This window comes from Gorilla gorilla, chromosome 12, assembly GCF_029281585.2.
Source record: "Gorilla gorilla gorilla isolate KB3781 chromosome 12, NHGRI_mGorGor1-v2.1_pri, whole genome shotgun sequence".
In the NCBI taxonomy this organism is placed as follows: domain Eukaryota; kingdom Metazoa; phylum Chordata; class Mammalia; order Primates; family Hominidae; genus Gorilla; species Gorilla gorilla.
Window position 1 is genome coordinate 128,788,053 of NC_073236.2, and position 18,434 is coordinate 128,806,486.

At 50.8% G+C, this 18,434-nt stretch overlaps 1 protein-coding gene across 1 annotated transcript; it reads left to right on the forward strand.

Annotated features, from left to right (window-relative positions):
* Positions 1 to 134: 134 nt before the first annotated feature.
* LOC101133108 (uncharacterized) lies at positions 135 to 15,111 on the forward strand. Its single transcript, XM_063695476.1, has 7 exons — positions 135 to 649; positions 4,033 to 4,198; positions 4,793 to 4,896; positions 6,406 to 6,531; positions 8,115 to 8,319; positions 9,183 to 9,340; positions 14,931 to 15,111. The coding sequence occupies exons 1-7, from the start codon at positions 384 to 386 to the stop codon at positions 15,109 to 15,111; spliced, it is 1,206 nt and encodes a 401-aa protein (XP_063551546.1). The 5' UTR covers positions 135 to 383.
* Positions 15,112 to 18,434: the final 3,323 nt, after the last annotated feature.

Below are 18,434 nucleotides of genomic sequence, written 5' to 3' on the forward strand. Positions count from 1 at the left end.
CGGAGTCCTCCGCATAGGGTGGGGGAGGGGTAGGGAGCAAAGCTGGGGCTCCTGGGGGCCACCCCCACCATTATTGCACTTGGCTTCCGGCAGCCCGTCAGGCCGTGGGGCGATGTTAGTCCTGTGCTGCCCTCTCGTGGATGCTGCGAGGCTCGCAAGAAATGGTGGCCCTGAGGGCGCTTTGGGAATTGTGGATCAGGCATCAGTGTGAAGCTTCCTGCTTGTTTGGGAACGATGGCGGAGGTCATGAGCTTATGCTGGGCGAGGGAAAATGAGTGCAATGCACTAGGAACATCCGCTCTGTCTGCAAACCCAGAGCGTTCACACAGCACTCTGCTTTATCTGAGACCTCCCAGCCATGACTTTCCAACGCCATTCTACAGATGAGGAAACTGAGGCCCTTACCGGCAAGATTAAGTGACCGCCCACGGTCACACAGTCAGTCACCAGCTGAAAGGAACAGTGAGAATCTGAGGGCTTATGGTCCGAGCCCTCAGCCCTGTTTCTGCTCTAACTGGGTGCCACCAGGCTCCCTCCGCGGCAGCCTCTCCTGGTCCAGCTCACCTGAGCTCCATGGACGCCCGCTGCTCTCATCACTTCTGCCTCCTGCACTCTCTGCTTCCGGTTCTCTGGGTTTCGTGCTGTTCCGGTAGGTGCTGGCAGATTCACAGTTCCTTCCACGCAGCTTCTCTGTGGGTCCATTCAGCTGGCCCACTGCTTCCTATCTTTGTACAGGAAGAGCTAAGTGCAGACAAAGCCCTGATGAATAGAGGCCTGCGCAGAGTGCCCGGGGTGCAGGGCAGCAGGGCAGCCAGTGAACCACTGAGCTCGCACTGTGGCCAGTCCTGTGTGCCCCTGCTGGATTCTGCTTCTATGAGGGAGGCAGCAAGGAGTTGGGACTTCACAGGTGAAAGGACTTGCCAGGTAGAAAAACTGGGGTGACCACAAAAGCTTGGATGCAAGAGAGAGCCTGGTATTTTGGGAGATGTGGGGGAGGAGACAAGGACCGGGGTGGCAGGGCACATGGGGGCAGGCCCCGGAGTATTTTCCACGGTATCCTGCACCCAGTGGGGAGATACCGATGGGCTGTGAGCCCCAAGGGAGCTGCAGGGAACAGAACCATCAGGACAGGGGCAAAAAACAGGTGAGGTCGCCATTGCCATGGCGTGGTGTGGGTGAGCAGTGGCAACGAAGCCCCTACTGGGCTCGGGCGGAGGGCTGGCGTGGAGAAGACAGGGCTGAGAGCCAGGCCAGAAAGAGCTGCCAGCTTCATCTTCCCACACTTGCATGAGGACGGAGCTGAGGGATGGGACCTTTTGGAAAAACATTAGTCTAAAATCAGAGCTGCAGGCCTGGGACTCTGTCTCTCCTCTGTTCCTCCCCTCGGAGCTGGGATGACACAGGGTGGCATCTAGTGACTTAAATTTTCCTGGTAAAGATGAGCACAGCAGGAGTGCGGCGGGGTGGGCCGCTGTGAGCTAGGACCCTGGGTCAGGCTTTTCTGAGTGCTGTTTTCGTGGAGGTGTCTGTGCTCCCTGCACTGCGACGACAGGTTCCTGCCATGCCCAAGGAGCAGCGGTTCTGGCTTCCCTGAACCCCCAGAAGGCATCCCGTGAGTGTCTTTAGAGAGGACGGTGTGTCCTGGGAGGCTTTGTCAGGCTGACCACAGGCTGTGGCCCTGAGCAGCTGGGAACAGCCATGCAGTTTGCTCAGATACCTCCAGCCCCGGCCACAGGCTCCAGACACAGGGACCAGGGCAAAAAAGGCCAGCAAGGGCATCTGTGACAAACCATCACAACTGATTGAGTTCCTGATGTATGTAGAGGCTGAATAGTTCAACGGATTTTTTTTTTTTTTTTTTTTGAGACGGAGTCTCACTCTGTTGCAGGGACTGGAGTGCAGTGGTACGATCTTGGCTCACTGCAACCTCTGCCTCCCAGGTTCAAGCGATTCTCCTGCCTCAGCTTCCCGAGTAGCTGGGAATACAGGTGTGCACCGCCACACCCAGCTAATTTCTTTTGTATTTTTAGTAGAGACAGGGTTTCACCATGTTGGCCAGGCTGATCTCGAACTCCTGACCTCAGTTGATCCATCTGCCTTGGCTTCCTAAAGTGCTGGGATCACAGGTGTGAGCCACTGCGCCCGGCTGGAGGTTGGTTTTTAAAAATTAAAATGTAATTTAAAAACCATTTCAGACCGAGAGTTGATAGAGGGCTGGACTGACGTGTGACAAAGCAAATACAATACAACGTAACTGCAGAATCTAGGTGGTTGGCGTATGGGTGGGCATATGTTGGGTGTCTGCCCTACCATTCTTTCAACTTTTCTGTATGTCCGAAAAATTTTAAAATAAAATGTTGAGGGGGGAAAAAAAACTCACCTGCCAGTCCAGGTCAGTCACTGCCAGTCTCTTTTTACATGTCCTTCTGCCTGGAAAAACATCCAAATTCACTCTGGGTGAGCCTCACTGCGCCCCAGCCTGGGAGGACCAACCCTGCCCTGCCCCTCCCGCCAGCTCTGGCCTCACCTGGGGATCAGGACACCGGGTTCCAGTCCCTGCCCTGCCAGTGACTTGCTCTGTGTCCCTGAGCGAGGGCTCAGGGCACACCCCACATTTTGTGGTCTAACTTCATATGAGACTTTCTAGGGGAGCACAAGAATCCCTGCGTTTGGGAGGTTGCTGGAGTTGTCTTTTATTGGGTTTTCCTCATCCCAAAAGGCGTAGCAAGTTTAGGGCCTTCAGCTGGGCGAGGCAGAACGTTCCAGCCCAGGCAGCCACAGGGTGGCCCCACCAGCCCGGGAGCAAGCACACCTGCGACGCACAGAGCGAGGCGAGGCTCCGCCCTGCGAGCCAGCCCCGCCCACTTCATGTAGGCCCCGCCCCTTCCCGGGTCTGCGGGCGAGGGAGGGTCCCGAGCTCCGCCCCGTTTCGCGGGCGCAGGGCTCAGGGGCCCCGGAGCTTGGGAGCCCGAGGGAGGGAGCTGAAGGGGCGGGTCCGTGGGAGGCGAAGGCAGGGGAAATGTGTGTCTGCATTTTTTAATTTGCAGGGGATATTTTCCGTCCCCTTTGTCCCGTAAGCCTCTGCTTTTTGGATGAAAACGTTGGCTTTACCACCCTTTCTCTCCTTCCCGCACGCGCACACCTTGAAGGCATCCTACCAGGCAGTGACCGCAGAGGAAGCACCCAGGGCCACAGTTCTTGCCTTGTCGGCTGCTCCCACCACGTCCCCAGAAAGCTCCGGGTTCGTCAGAACAGCAACATTAAAGGAAGGCCCAATTTATCTATGGAAAAATCCGCTCCGGCCTTCCTCTTGTAGCCCCAACCGTTTTCACTTCTAAGTAGCCGCTTTGGGTCTTACTGTTGGTTGTACAGTTGCTGTCAATGTGCCTACCATTTTGTACCCAGCTTAAAATTGTTTGTTTGTTTGTTTGTTTATTTATTTATTTATTTATTTATTTAGAGGCAGAGTCTCGTTCTATCATCCAGGCTGGAGTGCAGCGGGGCGATCTCTGTTCATTACAACCTCTGCCTCCCGGGTTCAAGCGATTCTCCTGTCTCAGCCTCCTGAGTAGCTGGGATTATAGAGGTGTGCCACCATGCTCAACTAATTTTTGTATTTTTAGTAGAGATGGGGTTTCGCCATGTTGGCCAGGCTTGTCTTGAACTCCTGACTCAAGTGATCTGCCCGCCTTGGCCTCCCAAAGTGCTGGGATTACAGGCGTGAGCCACCATGCCTGGCCAGATTTTTTTTTTAATGTATCAGCAACATCTTTTCATGTTTCTCTTTTTGTTTTATTTTTATTTTTATTTTTTGACACAGGGTCTTACTTTGTCGCCCAGGCTGGAGTACAGTGGCATGATCGTAGCTCATTGCAGCCTCCACCTCCCTGGGCTCAGGAGATCCATCTCAGCCTCCTGAGTAGCTGGGACCCCAGGTGCTTTATAATCTTTACATATCTCATTGTAGCCAGTTTCTTAGAGTTGATGCATCATAATGTGTTTGACCAATTTTTTCTCTTCTTGGGCATTTAGGTTTTGTTCAGGTTTAGCACAAGCTGTGATGAATATCTTCAAGCCTCTGCTTCCTGCTGTGGAATTGTTGCCAAAGGACACGTTCCCAGATGGGATTACTGAGTCAGAGGAAGTGGACATTGAGTGGCTCTCAACAGACAGGCTGTGTTGCTCTCACAGTGCCCAGGTACCACCAGCAATGTATACACATACAGGAAGTGCCGGCTTCCCTGTTGTCTTGTTGCCGTGGCGTGTTGGGGTCTCTAAGACCACCCTGGGTTTGTTGATTGGCTAGGAGAACTCGCAGGACTCAGCATACAGTGATACTCGAGGCTATGATGTATTACGACAACAGGAAATGAAGCAAATTCAGCAAAGGAAAAAGGCACATGGGTCAAGTCCAGAGGAAACGGAGTGTGAGGGTCCAAGACCCTCTCACATGCTGGACGCGCCCACTTCCCCCAGGAGTGTGTTGGGACAACACGTGTGGAATGTCATCTGTCAGGGACACTCACTAGAGATTTGGCACCGAGGGTTTTACTGCAGGCTAGTCACAAAGGCCCCCTCTGCCTAGCATGTACCAAAATTCTGGACTCCCAGTACGAAGACATAAACCACAGTGTTTACACAGTTTAGGGGCAGTGAGCCATTCGTATCAGGGAAGGGTGGGAACCCTCCCCAAATCCAATTTCCCAGATACGAACCAAGGGCCAACCTTGCAAGCAGTCCTTGCTAAAGATAACATTGCTATAATTTGTATTTCTTTCATTTTTCTTTTAAGAGTAAATCATATCGGTATAAAATAATGAGATGGGACCTGGCCATCCGAAGGTTCATTCACTCTCAAGGCTGGAGGTTGATGCCAGCTGTCGGCTGTGACCTCAGGTAGGTCTGGCAGCCAGCTGGGGCCCCTCCATGTGGCTTGGGCTTCTCTCCAGTGTGAAGTGGCTGTGTTTCAAGGATGAGGAACTGACAAAGAGGGAACCAGGTGGAAGCTGTGTCACCTTTTCTGTCCTAACCACAGAAGCCACCCTGTGCCACTTCTACCACATTCTGTTTATTAGAAACAAGTATGAATACTGGCCCATATTCAAAGGGAGGAGAATTAAACTCCACTTTTGATGGGAGGAGGATCAAATAATTTATAGAGGTTATTTAAAACCATCACAAACATATTAGATTTGCCATGTTTAGGCATTTATTCTGCAAAAAAAATACAAATGTGCAAAGTTACTTGAGGCTATTTTCTGCAGTGTTATTTGTGTTAGTTAAAAAAAAAAAAGGAAACAATCTAAATGTCCATCAAGGGTCAGGTGCAGTGGCTCACGCCTGTGATCCCAGCACTTTGGGAGGCCGAGGCGGGTGGATTATCTGAGGTCAGGAGTTCGAGACCAACCTGGCCAACATGGTGAAACCCCATCTCTATTAAAAGTACAAAAAATTAGCCGGGCATGGTGGTGCATGCCTGTAGTCCCAGCTACTCAGGAGGCTGAGGCAGGAGAATTGCTTGAACTCTGGAGGTGGAGGTTACAGTGAGCTGAGATCGTGCCACTGCACTCCAGCCTGGGCAAAAGAGCAAGACTCCGTCTCAAAAAAAAAAAAAAAAATTCCATCAATAGAAGACTGGTTATGTTACTTGTGGTATCTTTACTATACTTATTACTTGTAAAGATGTCATCTATATAATGTTAAGCAAAACAAACACGATAAAACAACAATAACAAAACATGTTGCAAAGTGGTATATGCAGTCTGATTCTGGTGTTGTTATTATAATATGAGTTGAATGCATGAGAAAAGTCTGAACGGACGTGCTTCCTCCCGTGTCTACTGCATATCTTTAGGGAGTAGACCGGAATGCAGTGGCATGATCTTGGCTCCCTGCAGCCTCCAACTCCAGGGCTCAGCAATCCTCCCACCTCAGCCTCCCAAGTAGCTGGGACTACAGGCATGTGCCACCATGCCTGGGTAGTTTTTGTGTTTTCTTGTAGAGACAGGGTCTCACTGTGTTGCCCAGGCTGATCTCAAACTCCTGGGCTCAAGCAATCTGCCCACCTTGGCTTCCCAGAGTGCTAGGATTATAGGTGTGAGCCACTGCACCTGGTCAATCATGTTAACGCCTAAGACATGATTGTCAGGGGTAGTGCAGAGAGCACAGAATTGAGAATCCAGAGAACTGGGTTCTCATCTAGGCTCTGACCCTACCTTCCTGGGCTTTTTTTTTTTTTTTTTTGAGACAGGCTCTCCCTCTATCGTCCAGGCTGGAGTGCAGTGGCACCATCACGACTGACTGCAGCCTCCTGCGCCCCGTGATCTTCCCACCTCAGTGCCCTGAGTAACTGGGACCACAGGTGTGTACCACCGCACCCAGCTAATTTTGTTTATTCTTCTGTAGCAATGGAGTCTTGCTGTGTTACCCAGGCTGGTCTCAAACTCCTGGGCTCAAGCGATCCACCCTCCTTGGCCACCCAAAGTACTGGGATTACAGACGTGAGCCACCATGCCCGGCTTGGACCCATTGGTAAGGATTATTCAACAGTAAAGATAGTAAATCTGTGACAGTCTCTCTTGGATTATGTATTAGTTTGCCAGAGCTGCCCTAACACAATGCCATGAACTGGGTGGCTAAACAAGAGAAATGGAGCGTCTCACAGTGCTGGAGGTCAGAGGTCTGAGAAGAGGGGTTGGTGAGGTTCATTCCTTCTGAGACAGTGAGGGAGAATCTGTGCCAGGCCCCTTACCCCACTTTTGGGACCTTCCTGGCATTCTTCCATGTTCCTCGGTGTGCAGAAGCATTACCCTAATCTTTGCCTTCATCTTCACATGGTGTTGTTTCTTTGTGTGTCTCTGTCTAAATTTCTCCTCTTTTATGAGGGCACATTCATACTGGATCTCAGCCCACCCTACTCCAGTATGACCATCACATTGGCAATGACCCTGGTTCCAAATAAGGTCACATTCTGGAGTGCTGGGGATTAGCACTTCAATGCAAATTTTGAGAAGCACAATTCAACCAATCACAGATTATACAGATTTGAATTCCTTCTGGTATCTATTAAGGGATAAAACCGACCTTGTATGGCCAGGCATGGTGGCTCGCACCTGTAATTCCAGCCCTTTGGGAGGCTGAGGTGGGTTGATCACCTGAGGTCAGGAGTTTGAGACCAGCCTGGCCAACATAGCAAAACCACGTCTCTACTAAAAATACAAAAATTAGCCGGGTGTGGGTAGGCACGAGCCTGTGATCCCATCTACTTGGGAGGCTGAGGCAGGAGAATCACTGGAAACCTGGAGGTGGAGGTTGAAGTGAGCTGAGATCACGCCAGTGCACTCCAGCCTGAGTGACAGAGCGAGACTCCATCTTAAAAAAAAGAACCAACCTTGTATTCAGCCCCCACTGTACGTCAGGCATTATTTCCAGTCCTCACCTCACCTCATTCGGTGAACAGTATTAGCTCCATTTTATGGATGAGAAAGGCTTCAAGAGGCTGAGTGTCTTGTCCAGGGACCCAGGCAATAAGTGGCAGGCCTTGCATGGAATTCACTCATACGACTTCTAAAGTCTGTGCTTTATTCGAACTGCAGAGCTGGGGCTTGACTAATACTTGACTACGCCTAAGTTTTTTTCCCCAGGAACTTGCTTGATAATTTTCATTAAATAGACCTTATATTTTCAATCCACTGGAGCCTCTGGGAGACAAGTGAAAAATTCCCTGATGGATAATGACATTAAAAACAGCAACTGTGTACACTGCTTGAAAAGTGTGCTTTCTTGCATTTCTCTTGTGAAGTATTGTGACGGCCTTGTGAAGTGGAGCTGATCACATGTGCATTTAGGGGCAGAAACTGGAAGACCACAACCCACCTAGACCACACAGGCAAGAAATGGACCCCCAGGACCAGAATCCCTTCTGACTATAGTTTCTGGCCTCTTCTTCAGTTGTTATTTGCGGAGAAAAAGCATCTCACATAAACAGTTTTACTTCAGTTATCAAAGATACTCAATGATCTATATTTCAAAGACTCTAGATTCCTGGGAGTTGGGGAAATTTTAAGCATTGGGAACATATTCTGGAGCATGTCTTTATGTTCTTTATTCTGTAGCTTCCCATGGGTGGCCAGCCGAATGCATTATGGGAGAAAGCAGGTCTCGTGGATAATATTTCTGAAGATCAGAGCAGGTTGTGTCGGGTCCACGTTGGCCATGACTGCAGCACGCTCCGGAGGCAGCAGGGGGCACCCTGGAGCTTCGCATCCTCCCTCAGGCCCGCGGCATCTCCCCTGGCTCCACCATCCCCGGGCGTCTCAGGTTGGACGCACGGTGGTTCGCTATGGCCATTTCTGATTAAAGACAGAACAAATGGATTGTCCGGATACGGTGTCTGTGAAAGGAACCCAGCTGTGAGCCTCGGCAGGCAGGTGCCCTGGCAGGGGCGACATTCTAAATCCACAGGGAGGGCCCAGAAGGGACGCAAGAGGTCACCTGCCGTGCAGGGTGCAGGGGGTCTTGGAGGTGGGCAGCAGCTGTTTACCCGTGAGCGACGAGGAGCATCAGCGCTTGAACAGCGGAAGCAGCATTTACAGGCGAACATCAGCCCAAGGAGGACCAGGGGGCCCAAAGCTATGGTGTCCAGAGCCTCCCAGCTCCCACTCTGGCCTCCAGTGGCCATGGAATTGCTAACTATGAGGGCGCAAGCTTCTCCCAGCAAGTCAAGGGGACGCTATGTGCTGCGATAACGGGTCCGGCCGCCTTGCCTTTGGCCTTCCAAGCCCCTCTCTGAGACCCAGGACGTACCCACACCTGCCGGCCCGTGCAGGGTGGTCCTAGCCTGCCTCAGTCAGGCCTCACTCCGGAGCCAGGCTTGGTGCAAACTCCCAGCTGAGCTCATCCGCTGGCTGCGGTCTGTGATACTTCCCTGGTGGTCTCTGACGGGGCTGTATGGCCTCCCTCTGGAACCCAGGCTGAACGCTCGAGGAGCTGGAGGCAGTCGGGCAGAATCAGCCTCTGGTTGCCAGCATGGGGTGTCAGGCAGGGGCAATCCAGCGGGGAGCCTGGGGAGAGAGGGCGGGGGTGTGGCACTGGTCTCAGGCTGTGGGGAGGAATTCACACCTGCATGGCTGAGGCTGGTGCTGCCCCCCTGATCACCAGGAGATCAGCCTCTCCTTCCCCAGCCTCAATTTGCACCCCTGGCCTGTGCGGTTGGCACTGTCTCCCGTGGGGAGCCCCTGCCTGGCTCAGGGGAGACCCTGGTGCAGAGCCCACCTTTGGAGCTGCCCTGTCCTGCTGAGGCAGGAGCCACCCCTGGCCTGGCCCTGACCCTGGCCCTCCGGTGAGGCTGCAGTAGCCAGGAGAAGGCCAGTCAGAAAGGCCATCTGCCTGGCGGGTGTTTCTAGCCAGCAGGCCAGGGGAAGGAAGTTGTCAGGTGTCCTGTGGGGATGGCCAGGGTTGCAGACAGGGGTGGCAGCCGGCTCCATGTAGCTCTGGGACCCAGGTGTGTGGCAGGGCCAGGAGCATGTTCTGCTGCTCTTCCAGGCCCAACTCCAGCTCATTTCCTTGAGAGACCCTTTCACCCATCCCAACCTGCATTTGCCTGTGTCGTCCTTTGCAGCAGCAGCCTTGTGGCTGTGCCTCTTCTGTGCCCTCCGAGTTCTAGGCTGAGGGTGAGGATTGGATGAGTTGATCCATGCAAGGCTCCTGGCACAGTGCCTGGCGTATGGTTAAATAGACTTGAAGTTATAATTACCAGGTATGTGACCCTGTCCTCAATATGAGTGCCACAGTGGGCTGGAGAGTGGCAGCCCTGCTGGGCAGGATCGTAGGGTCTCAGTGACAGGCCTTCCTCATATCCCTGACAGGGAGAGAGGCTCACTGAATAGTAAGTTGGCTGTGTCTTTTCTGTCTGAGCCTCTCTGGGAAGCTTCCAAGGGGATAAAGGCTTGAGCTGGAACTTGGAGGAGTTTGCAGGTGGCTGGATTGGGGTGGGGGTGGGGGTGGGGAGGAGGGTGCCAGCATGCCAGGTGGGGGAACAGCATGGGCGAAGGTATGGAGATGGGGGAGGGATCTGGACAGGGTGCCTGTGGCTGGAGCACAGGGCATGTGTGGGCGGGAAGCAGGTGAAGAGAGGAAGAGCTCTGGGGGACTTCTGGAGGGGACCCACCATAGGAGCAGGCCAATGGCTGGCAGGGCTAAGTGGTGCAGGTGCCCCTGATGGATTTGATCGACGTGGGCACACATGCTCATGTCAGAGGCATGTAAACCAGAGCAACTCCATCTTGCGTAGGAGCTGGGTAAAATGAGGCTGAGACCTACCGGGCTGCATTCCCGGACAGTTAAGGCATTCTAAGTCACGGGACAAGACGACACAGGTCATAACGACCTTGCTGATAAAACAGGTTGCAGTAAAGAAGCTGGTCAAAACCCACAAAAACCAAGATGGCCATGAGAGTGACCTCTGGTCGTCCTGGCTGCTACACTCCCACCAGGGCCATGACAGTTTACAAATGCCACAGCAAGGTCAGGAAGTTACCCTATATGGTCTAAAAAGGGCAGGCATGAATAATCCACCCCTTGTTTAGCAGATCATCAAGAAATAACCATAAAAATGTGCAGCCAGCAGCCCTCGGGGCTGCTCTGCCTGTGGAGTAGCCATTCTTTATTCCTTTACTTTCTTAATAAACTTGCTTTCACTTTACAGACTCACCCTGAATTCTTTCTGGGGTGAGATCCAAGAACCCTCTCTTGGGTTGTGGATCGGGACCCCTTTCCTGTAACATATATAGCTCTGTACACCTTGAGGGTCTTGGCGGGAGGGTGGAGAGAGCCCAGGGCTGAGGGTGCCCCTTCTGTCAGGGGTGAGGCTGATGCCTGGAGCCTCAGTCTCTGCCCCACCCACCAAGGTGGAAGGCTGTCCCCTAAGGAGGAGCGATAACCCGGGGTCCTAAAGGAGCAGCGGGGCTCCTTAGTGTGGTGGGAGGTGGAGGTTGGTTGGGGTCAGGGTGGGAAGTGGGCGCCTGGCCAGGTGAGCGTCCCCAGATCTGTGGGACTGGCTTCTGCAGACCTCTGTCCCCGCTCCTGCTTCATCACCCTGACCTGCCCCTGTGCTGAGAGAGGACGGATGAGAGGGTGGGGCCAGAGGCTCTGCAAACTGTGAAGTGCTGTGCTGAGTCCCCTTGAGGTTGTTCATGCTCAGTTCAGCTGTGCTTCTTCCCGGGGAGAAAGTCTTCGGAAGCTCAGGGAAAAGGCAGATCAGGAATGCGGAAGTGCCTGGGGAGGGAGCCACTCAGAGGATTACTGTCCACATGGTGAAAGCAACCCACACAGTGGTCCCCCGAGAGCAATCAAGGCTGGGGGAAGGGGTGCTACAGGCCCCTGAGACTGAGGAAGGGGAGGAGATATGGTGAAAGGGGACAGGAAGGGACTTTTGGGGGTTGCAGGCATCTCATTTGTTTGTTAAGCCATTTCCCCATCACACCAGCCCATAAGGTAGGTCATATTTCCATTATACCTGTTGGAAAAGGGAGGCTCAGAGAGGGTGAGTAACCTGCCAGGGTCACACAGCAGAGCTGGCATTTGAACTCAGGGCTCTGACTCATGGGTCCTGGGAAATCCCTCCATGGCAACAGAAAATATCACAGAGAGGCTGGGGCCAAAGACAGATTCTGCCTAGCTCCCATGTGGCCTGTGGCCAGCTCTGCAATGATTTCTTCTAAGGCTGTTAGTCTTTAAAGAATGGCAAAGCCCAGGAGTGAGTTCGTCTGCTACTGCGAAGTGAGTTGTTTCTGAGACGCACTTCTGGGAGGTAGTGACATTGCTGTCACAGAAGGGACTGAGCAGAAACTGCTGCTACGAATACGTCTTGTTTGAGAGTGAGCTGGGCCTGGGTGAGCTCGGAGGCCCTTCAGCTCTGGGGTTCCTTCGTTCCAAGTCTCTTTCCTTTTACAGGCCTGTTTCCTCCTCATGAGAGGTGGAGCAGTGGTTCCCAAACATGATGTGGGAAGTGTGTTAAAATGCAGATCCTGGGCTCGACTCTGAAGCTCTTCCAGCATCCATCTTCCCAGGTGACCAGACTCTTGGGAAGGCATCACCTCAAGACTCCTGCACCCTTCCTCCAGAGTCCTGGGATTAAGCTAAATCCTGGGAAGGTAGGACGGGCCTGCGCCTCCCGCCTTCCTTTGCTGTAGGGTCGGTCCTGTCTCTGCTCCCTCAACCCCTAGTTCCTGTCCATTTCTCTTGACACAGCTTGTCTGTCTCAGGTCCTCTAAACTTACCCTCAGGCCCTCACTTCCTGTCACCTGGGCAGCAGAGCATGCTTTCTTCAATAGCACCCTCCCTAAGAGACTCTTCAAATCATTTATTTGTCATGATGCATGATAGTTAAATAACAGAGGCAATGAAGCACCTGCTCAGAGGCTGGCACCTGGTGCACTTTTGACAAGTGACACTTTCATCTTGAGGACAGTTGGGAGGAGCTTGCATGGATGAGTGGGGATGTGGCTGTGCTGGGTGGCACCAGGGCACACACAGCTTGACATATGGACACTGTCTGGCAGCAGGTTAGATTAGAGGTGGACGGGGCACGGATGCATGGGCAATTAAACTAGGACTCAGGGACGCTCTGCCCCAGGACTGGGCAGGCAAGAGCTCCGGGAAGTCGGTGGGCAGACAAAGGGTGTGGCTGGGTGGGCAGGGCTTCCTGGGGGAGGTGATGGTGTTGACCTGACCAGGGACCCATGCCCTTTCACCACTTTGTTGTTCTTTTTTTTTTTTTGAGATGGAGTTTCGCTCTGTTGCCCAGGCTGGAGTGCAATGGCACCATCTTGGCTCACTGCAACCTCTGCCTCCCAGGTTCAAGTGATTCTCCTGCCTCAGTCTTCTGAGTAGCTGGGATTATAGGCAAGTGCCACCACGCCTGGCTAATTTTTGTATTTTTAGTAGAGACAGGGTTTCACCATGTTGGTCAGGCTGGTCTTGAACTCCTGACCTCAAATGATCCTGCCGCCTTGGCCTCCCAAATGTTGGGATTACAGGCATGAGCCACCATGCCCAGCCTCTTTTCTTTTCCTTTTTTTTTTTTTTTTTGAGACAGGGCCTCAAGCTTTGTCACCCAGGCTGGAGTGCAGTGGTGTGAACATGGCTCACTGCAGCCTCAACCTCTGGGATCAAGTGATCCTCCCACCTCAGCCTCCCGAGTAGCTGGGATTATAGGTGTGCACCACCATGCCCAGTTACTCTTTTTGATTTTTGTAGGGATGAGGTCTCCCTTTGTTCCCCAGGCTGTTCTCAAACTCCTGGGTGCAAGTGATCTTCCCATCCTCAGCCTCCCAAAGTGCTGGGATTACAGGTGTAAGCCACCATGCCTGGCCACTGTTTGTTCTTCTTACAGCTCATGGAGAAGACAATTATAATACTTTAGCTCATCCCAATCATCACATCATGGCTTTAGCAATGTTGGGAATCTGATGTACCCATGTCCTGCTGTTATAATGATGATGATGGTAATAGGTACACATCTTGAGTACCTCTTTAACCACTCGAATGCTTTATTTCATTAACCCCTGACAACAACCAAATGACATGGTACGATGGTTAATTTTATGGATCACCTTGACTGGGCCAAGGGTGCCATATTTGGTGGAGCGTTACCAACTGTGTAATGTGTCTCTGAGGGCATTGCTAAGTGAGGTCTGCATTTGAATGGGTGGGCCGAGCGAGGCAGGTGGCCCTCTCTGGTGGGCGTGGGCTGCATCCAGTCAGTTGAAGTCTATGTGGGTCTCTTTTGAAGACCCAGATAGAACAAAAAATCTGGCACGAAAGGGCTCTTCCTGCCTGACTGCTGGGGCTGGGACACTGTTCTTTTCCTGCCTTTGGACTGAGACGAAAACATCAATTCTTCTTGGGCCTCTTGCCTGCTGGCTTTCAGACTGGCACTTAGCGTTTGGAGATCCATAGGCTCTGACTCAGACCAGAGCTGTCGGCTTTCCTGGGTCTCTAGCTTGCTGACTGCCCATCTTGGGACTTAGCCTCCATAATTGCATGAATAACTCCTCACAATAAATCTCTCTCTCTCTGTCCTATTAGTTCTGTTTCTCTGGAGAACCTTGACTAATATAGACAGATGAGTGCTATTGTTTCTCTTTTGCAGATGAAGAAACTGAAGTTCAGTGGGGTGGGAAGTCACCCTCGGACTCAGTCCACACCCAACCTCCTGAGCTCTTGGCCACTGATATGGTTTGGCTGTGTCCCCACCCAAATCTCAACTTGAATTGTGTCTCCCAGAATTCCCACGTGTTGTGGGAGGGACCTAGGGGGAGGTAATTGAATCATGGGGGCCAGTCTTTCCCGTGCTATTCTTGTGATAGTGAATAAGTCTCATGAGATCTGATGGGCTTATCAGGGGTTTCCACTTTTGCTTCTTTCTCATTTCCTCTTGCTGCCACCATGTAAGCAGCGCCTTTCACCTTCTGCCATGATTCTGAGGCCTCCCCAGCCATGTGGAACTGTAAGTCCAATTAACCTCTTTTTCTTCCCAGTCTCGGGTATGTCTTTATCAGCAGCGTGAAAATGGACCAATAGGCCAGGCACGGTGGCTCATGCCTGTAATCCCAGCACTTTGGGAGGCCGAGGCAGGTGGATCACCTGAGGTCAGGAGTTCGAGACCAGCCTGGCCAACATGGTGAAACCCTGTCTCTACTAAAAATACAAACAATTAGCCGGGCATGGTGGCGGACACCTGTAATCCCAGTTACTTGGAAGGCTGAGGCAGGAGAATCACTTGAACCCAGAAGGCAGAGGTTGCAGTGAGCTGAGATCACGCCACTGCCCTCTGGCCTGGGCAACAAGAGTGAAACTCCATCTCAAAAACAAACAAGCAAACAAAAAACAACGGACTGATACAGCCAGTGTGCCCATGGTCCTACCAGGTCTGGGCTGGTGCAGCCTCTGCAATTTCCTGGGGAGGTGCCTGGGCCCTATTCCTTGACACATGAGGAGCAGATGCCAAGGGCCACAGTGAACGCCGTCACCTCTGAGGACCAGGGTCGGGAGCTGGGGAAGGAGGAAAGGACTCAGGGGCATCCCATCCTTGGTTTTCAGAGCAGCTGAGGCTCTGGGAGGACGGAGAGCTATCTGCGTTCTCATGTCTAGTGGGTGATGAGGCTGCACAGAGCTCAGACTCTGACTTCAAAGCCTGCTTGGCAGGTGAAGGGACCTATGTATTAACATTGCGCTAAGTGATTTCGTGCTACTGTCTCATTTATCTTTGTTGTACTCTGTGAAGTGCAGACAATTCTACCCCAGTTTGAAGAAAGAGTCTTGGAGAACTTAGGTGACTTGCCAAAGATCTCCAAGCTGGAAAGTCGTGCAGCTTGGAATCAATTTGACAACAAATGATTCTAGGGTTCAGGTTTTTCTTCCACTCTTCACTCTTTCCAAGTGGGAATCCTTCTATTCATTTCTAAACAAGGGAGGCAGGGAAGCCTTGTTAAAAGAAAATATACAACAGTGATTTTGAGGAGGAAGTAGTATTTGACGCAAATGACAGGGTATACAAGGGTTAGCTTTGGGGCTGCTAAACCAAAATGGGTGGAAAAATATTTTGTTTACTGATGGATTAGTCACCATTGCCTGCTGATTATATTGCCAATATTAGTCTTGTTTTAATTACTGCAAAGGCCAATAGCTGCCTCCTACAACGTGCTGGTTCTACAAATTGGTGGGGAATCTGTAAATGAGGAGGTGTCCTTGGGAGACCCCACAAACCTAGCTTGGCCCTGGTGGTGCCCCTTAAAATGTTGCAGTTACACAGCTGAAGGATGATGTCTGCTCCAGGATTATCCACTCAAATCATGTGTTTGAATTACAAGTCCCTGCTCTTGTTAGAGGGATTAGTGCCTATTTGGAATGAAATATGTTTGGATTTACAAGTCTTGCAGGTTCTCCTGGGATCAAGTGTACTGGAATGGGATGCCTCTTGCATTTTGCATTAGGACTGAAATTCACTTAGCGACCATGTAAGTGGAAAGGTGGTAAACTATGATGATTATGAGCAAGCACTTAGGAGTCCGACCCACAAGAGAAAGCTGGCTCTTCCCCTCCCAGCACTCAGGATACTGACAGTGCGTTGCTGAGGGCAGTGTCTGCAGGCGGCTGTGGAGTGAGCACCTGCTCCTTGCGGGCTCCACTCCTTTATGGCTTTAGCTCACTAAGTTTCAGTCCTACTCCCTCGGAAGAAGGATAATAACAATAGATAATGATAATAATAGTCACCCCGTAGGGTTATGGCAAACATGAAACACCTCCAATTGTGTGCAAAGTTCTCTGCAAACTGAATGGCATCTGGTAAGAATAATGCTGGCTAATATGATGATGACGCAGCCCACCAGAAAAAATAGCCCCCAGGAGCATCCCTGTAATCTGCAGCGTTGGGTCTGCTTGGCTTGCCGTAGCAAGGGGGAACACACCTGCTGAGGCTTCCAGGACCTGGCCTTGTGCTGGGCGAGTCTAAGGAGGAGCGTTGGTCATTCTTGCAGCTGCAGCATGGTCCTGCCCGGGTTTCTTGGTTTCTCTGTTTTGTTGGCTTCAGCTGTGTCCCATTGGAAACCTTTTTTATCTCAGTTTGCCTGCAGCATGGCTCATTAGCTTTTCTTCCTTTTTTTTTTTTTTTTTTTTTGAGACAGGGTCTCACGTCTCACTCTGTTGCCCAAGCTGGAGTGCAGTGGCACAATGTTGGCTCACTGAAACCTCTACCTCCTGGGTTTCAGCGATTCTCCTGCCTCAGCCTCCCGAGCAGCTGGGACTACAAGCACGCACCACCACACCTTGTTAATTTTTGTATTTTTGGTAGAGATGGGGTTTTACCACGTTGGCCAGGCTGGTCTCAAACTCCTGACCTCAAGTGATCTGCCCACCTTGGCCTCCCAGAATGCTGGGATTACAGGTGTGAGCCACTGCGCCTGGCCTCAGCATGGCTAATTTTCACTGTCTCAATTATGTAGGTCTTAGCTATCAAAGCATTGGATCTCATTTATTATTTAAACAATTTAAAAAATAATAAACAGAAGTTTGTAAAAAAATTTTGTAAGAAAATTTAATGAGTCCTACCCTTTCAACAAATTTGTAAGTGTACAATCAGTATTGTCAACTGCAGGCATAATGTTAGACGGCAGATCTCCAGAATTTGTTCATCTTGCATAATGGAAACTTCATATCCGTTGAACAGCGATTCCCCATTTTCCTGTTCCTCCAGCCCCTGACAACCATTATTCTGTGCTCTGCTTTTCTGAGTTTGACTTTAGGTATTTAGTGCAAGTAGAATCATTCAGTATTTGTCCTTTTGTGACTGGCTTATTTCATTTAGTATCATGTCTGCCAAGTTCAGTCAGTAGCAAATGGCAGGATTTGCTTTTTTGAAAGGCTGAGTAATGTTCCATTGTGTGTATGCACCACAGTTTTTCTAACTATTCTTTTTTGTTGTTGTTGTTGTTTTGTTTGTTTTTTGAGATAGAGTCTTGCTCTGTTGCCCAGGCTGGAGTGCAGTGGCATGAGCTCGGCTCACTGCAACCTCCACCTCCCAGGTTCAATCAGTTCTCCTGCCTTAGCCTCCCAAGTAGCTGGGATTACAGGCATGTGCCACCATGCCCGGCTAATTTTGTATTTTTAGTAGAGACGGGGTTTCGCCATGTTGGCCAGGCTGGTCTCGAACTCCTGACCTCAGGCCTGCCTCAGCCTCCCAAAGTGCTGGGATTATAGGTGTGAGCTACTGCGCTCGGCCCCCATTCATTTGTTGAAGGACATTTGCACAACTTGGCTATGGTGAAAAATGCTACCGTGAGCGTGGGAGAGCAATAGCTCTGTGAGATACTGGTTTCAACTCTTTTGAATAAACATCCAGAAGTGGAATTGCTGGGTCATATGGTAATTCTATTTATGATTTTTTGAGGAGCCTCCATACTGTTCTCCATAATGGTATTCCCACCAGCAGTGTACAGGGCTCTAATGTCTCTGCACCCTTGCTAATACTTCTTATCTTTTATTTATTTTTTTGATAATAGCCATTCTAACAGGTGTAAGGCTACACATCTCGTGGTGATTTTTATTTGCATTTCCCTAATGATTAGTGATGTCGAGAATCTTTTCATATATCTGTTGGCTATTCGTCTATCTTCTTGGAAGAAATGTCTATTCAAATCCTTTGCTCATTTTTAAATTGGGGTAGTCATTTTTTCTGCTATTAAGTTGTAAGAGCTCCTTATATATTTTGGACATTAATCCCTTATCAGATATATGGTTTGCAAATATTTTCTCCCATTCCATAGGCTGTGTTTTCACCCTATTACTTCCTTTGCTATGCAGAAGCTTTTTGCATGAGAAAGAATGGAATTAGACCTCTTTTTATACCATGCACAAAAATCAACTCAAAATCTATT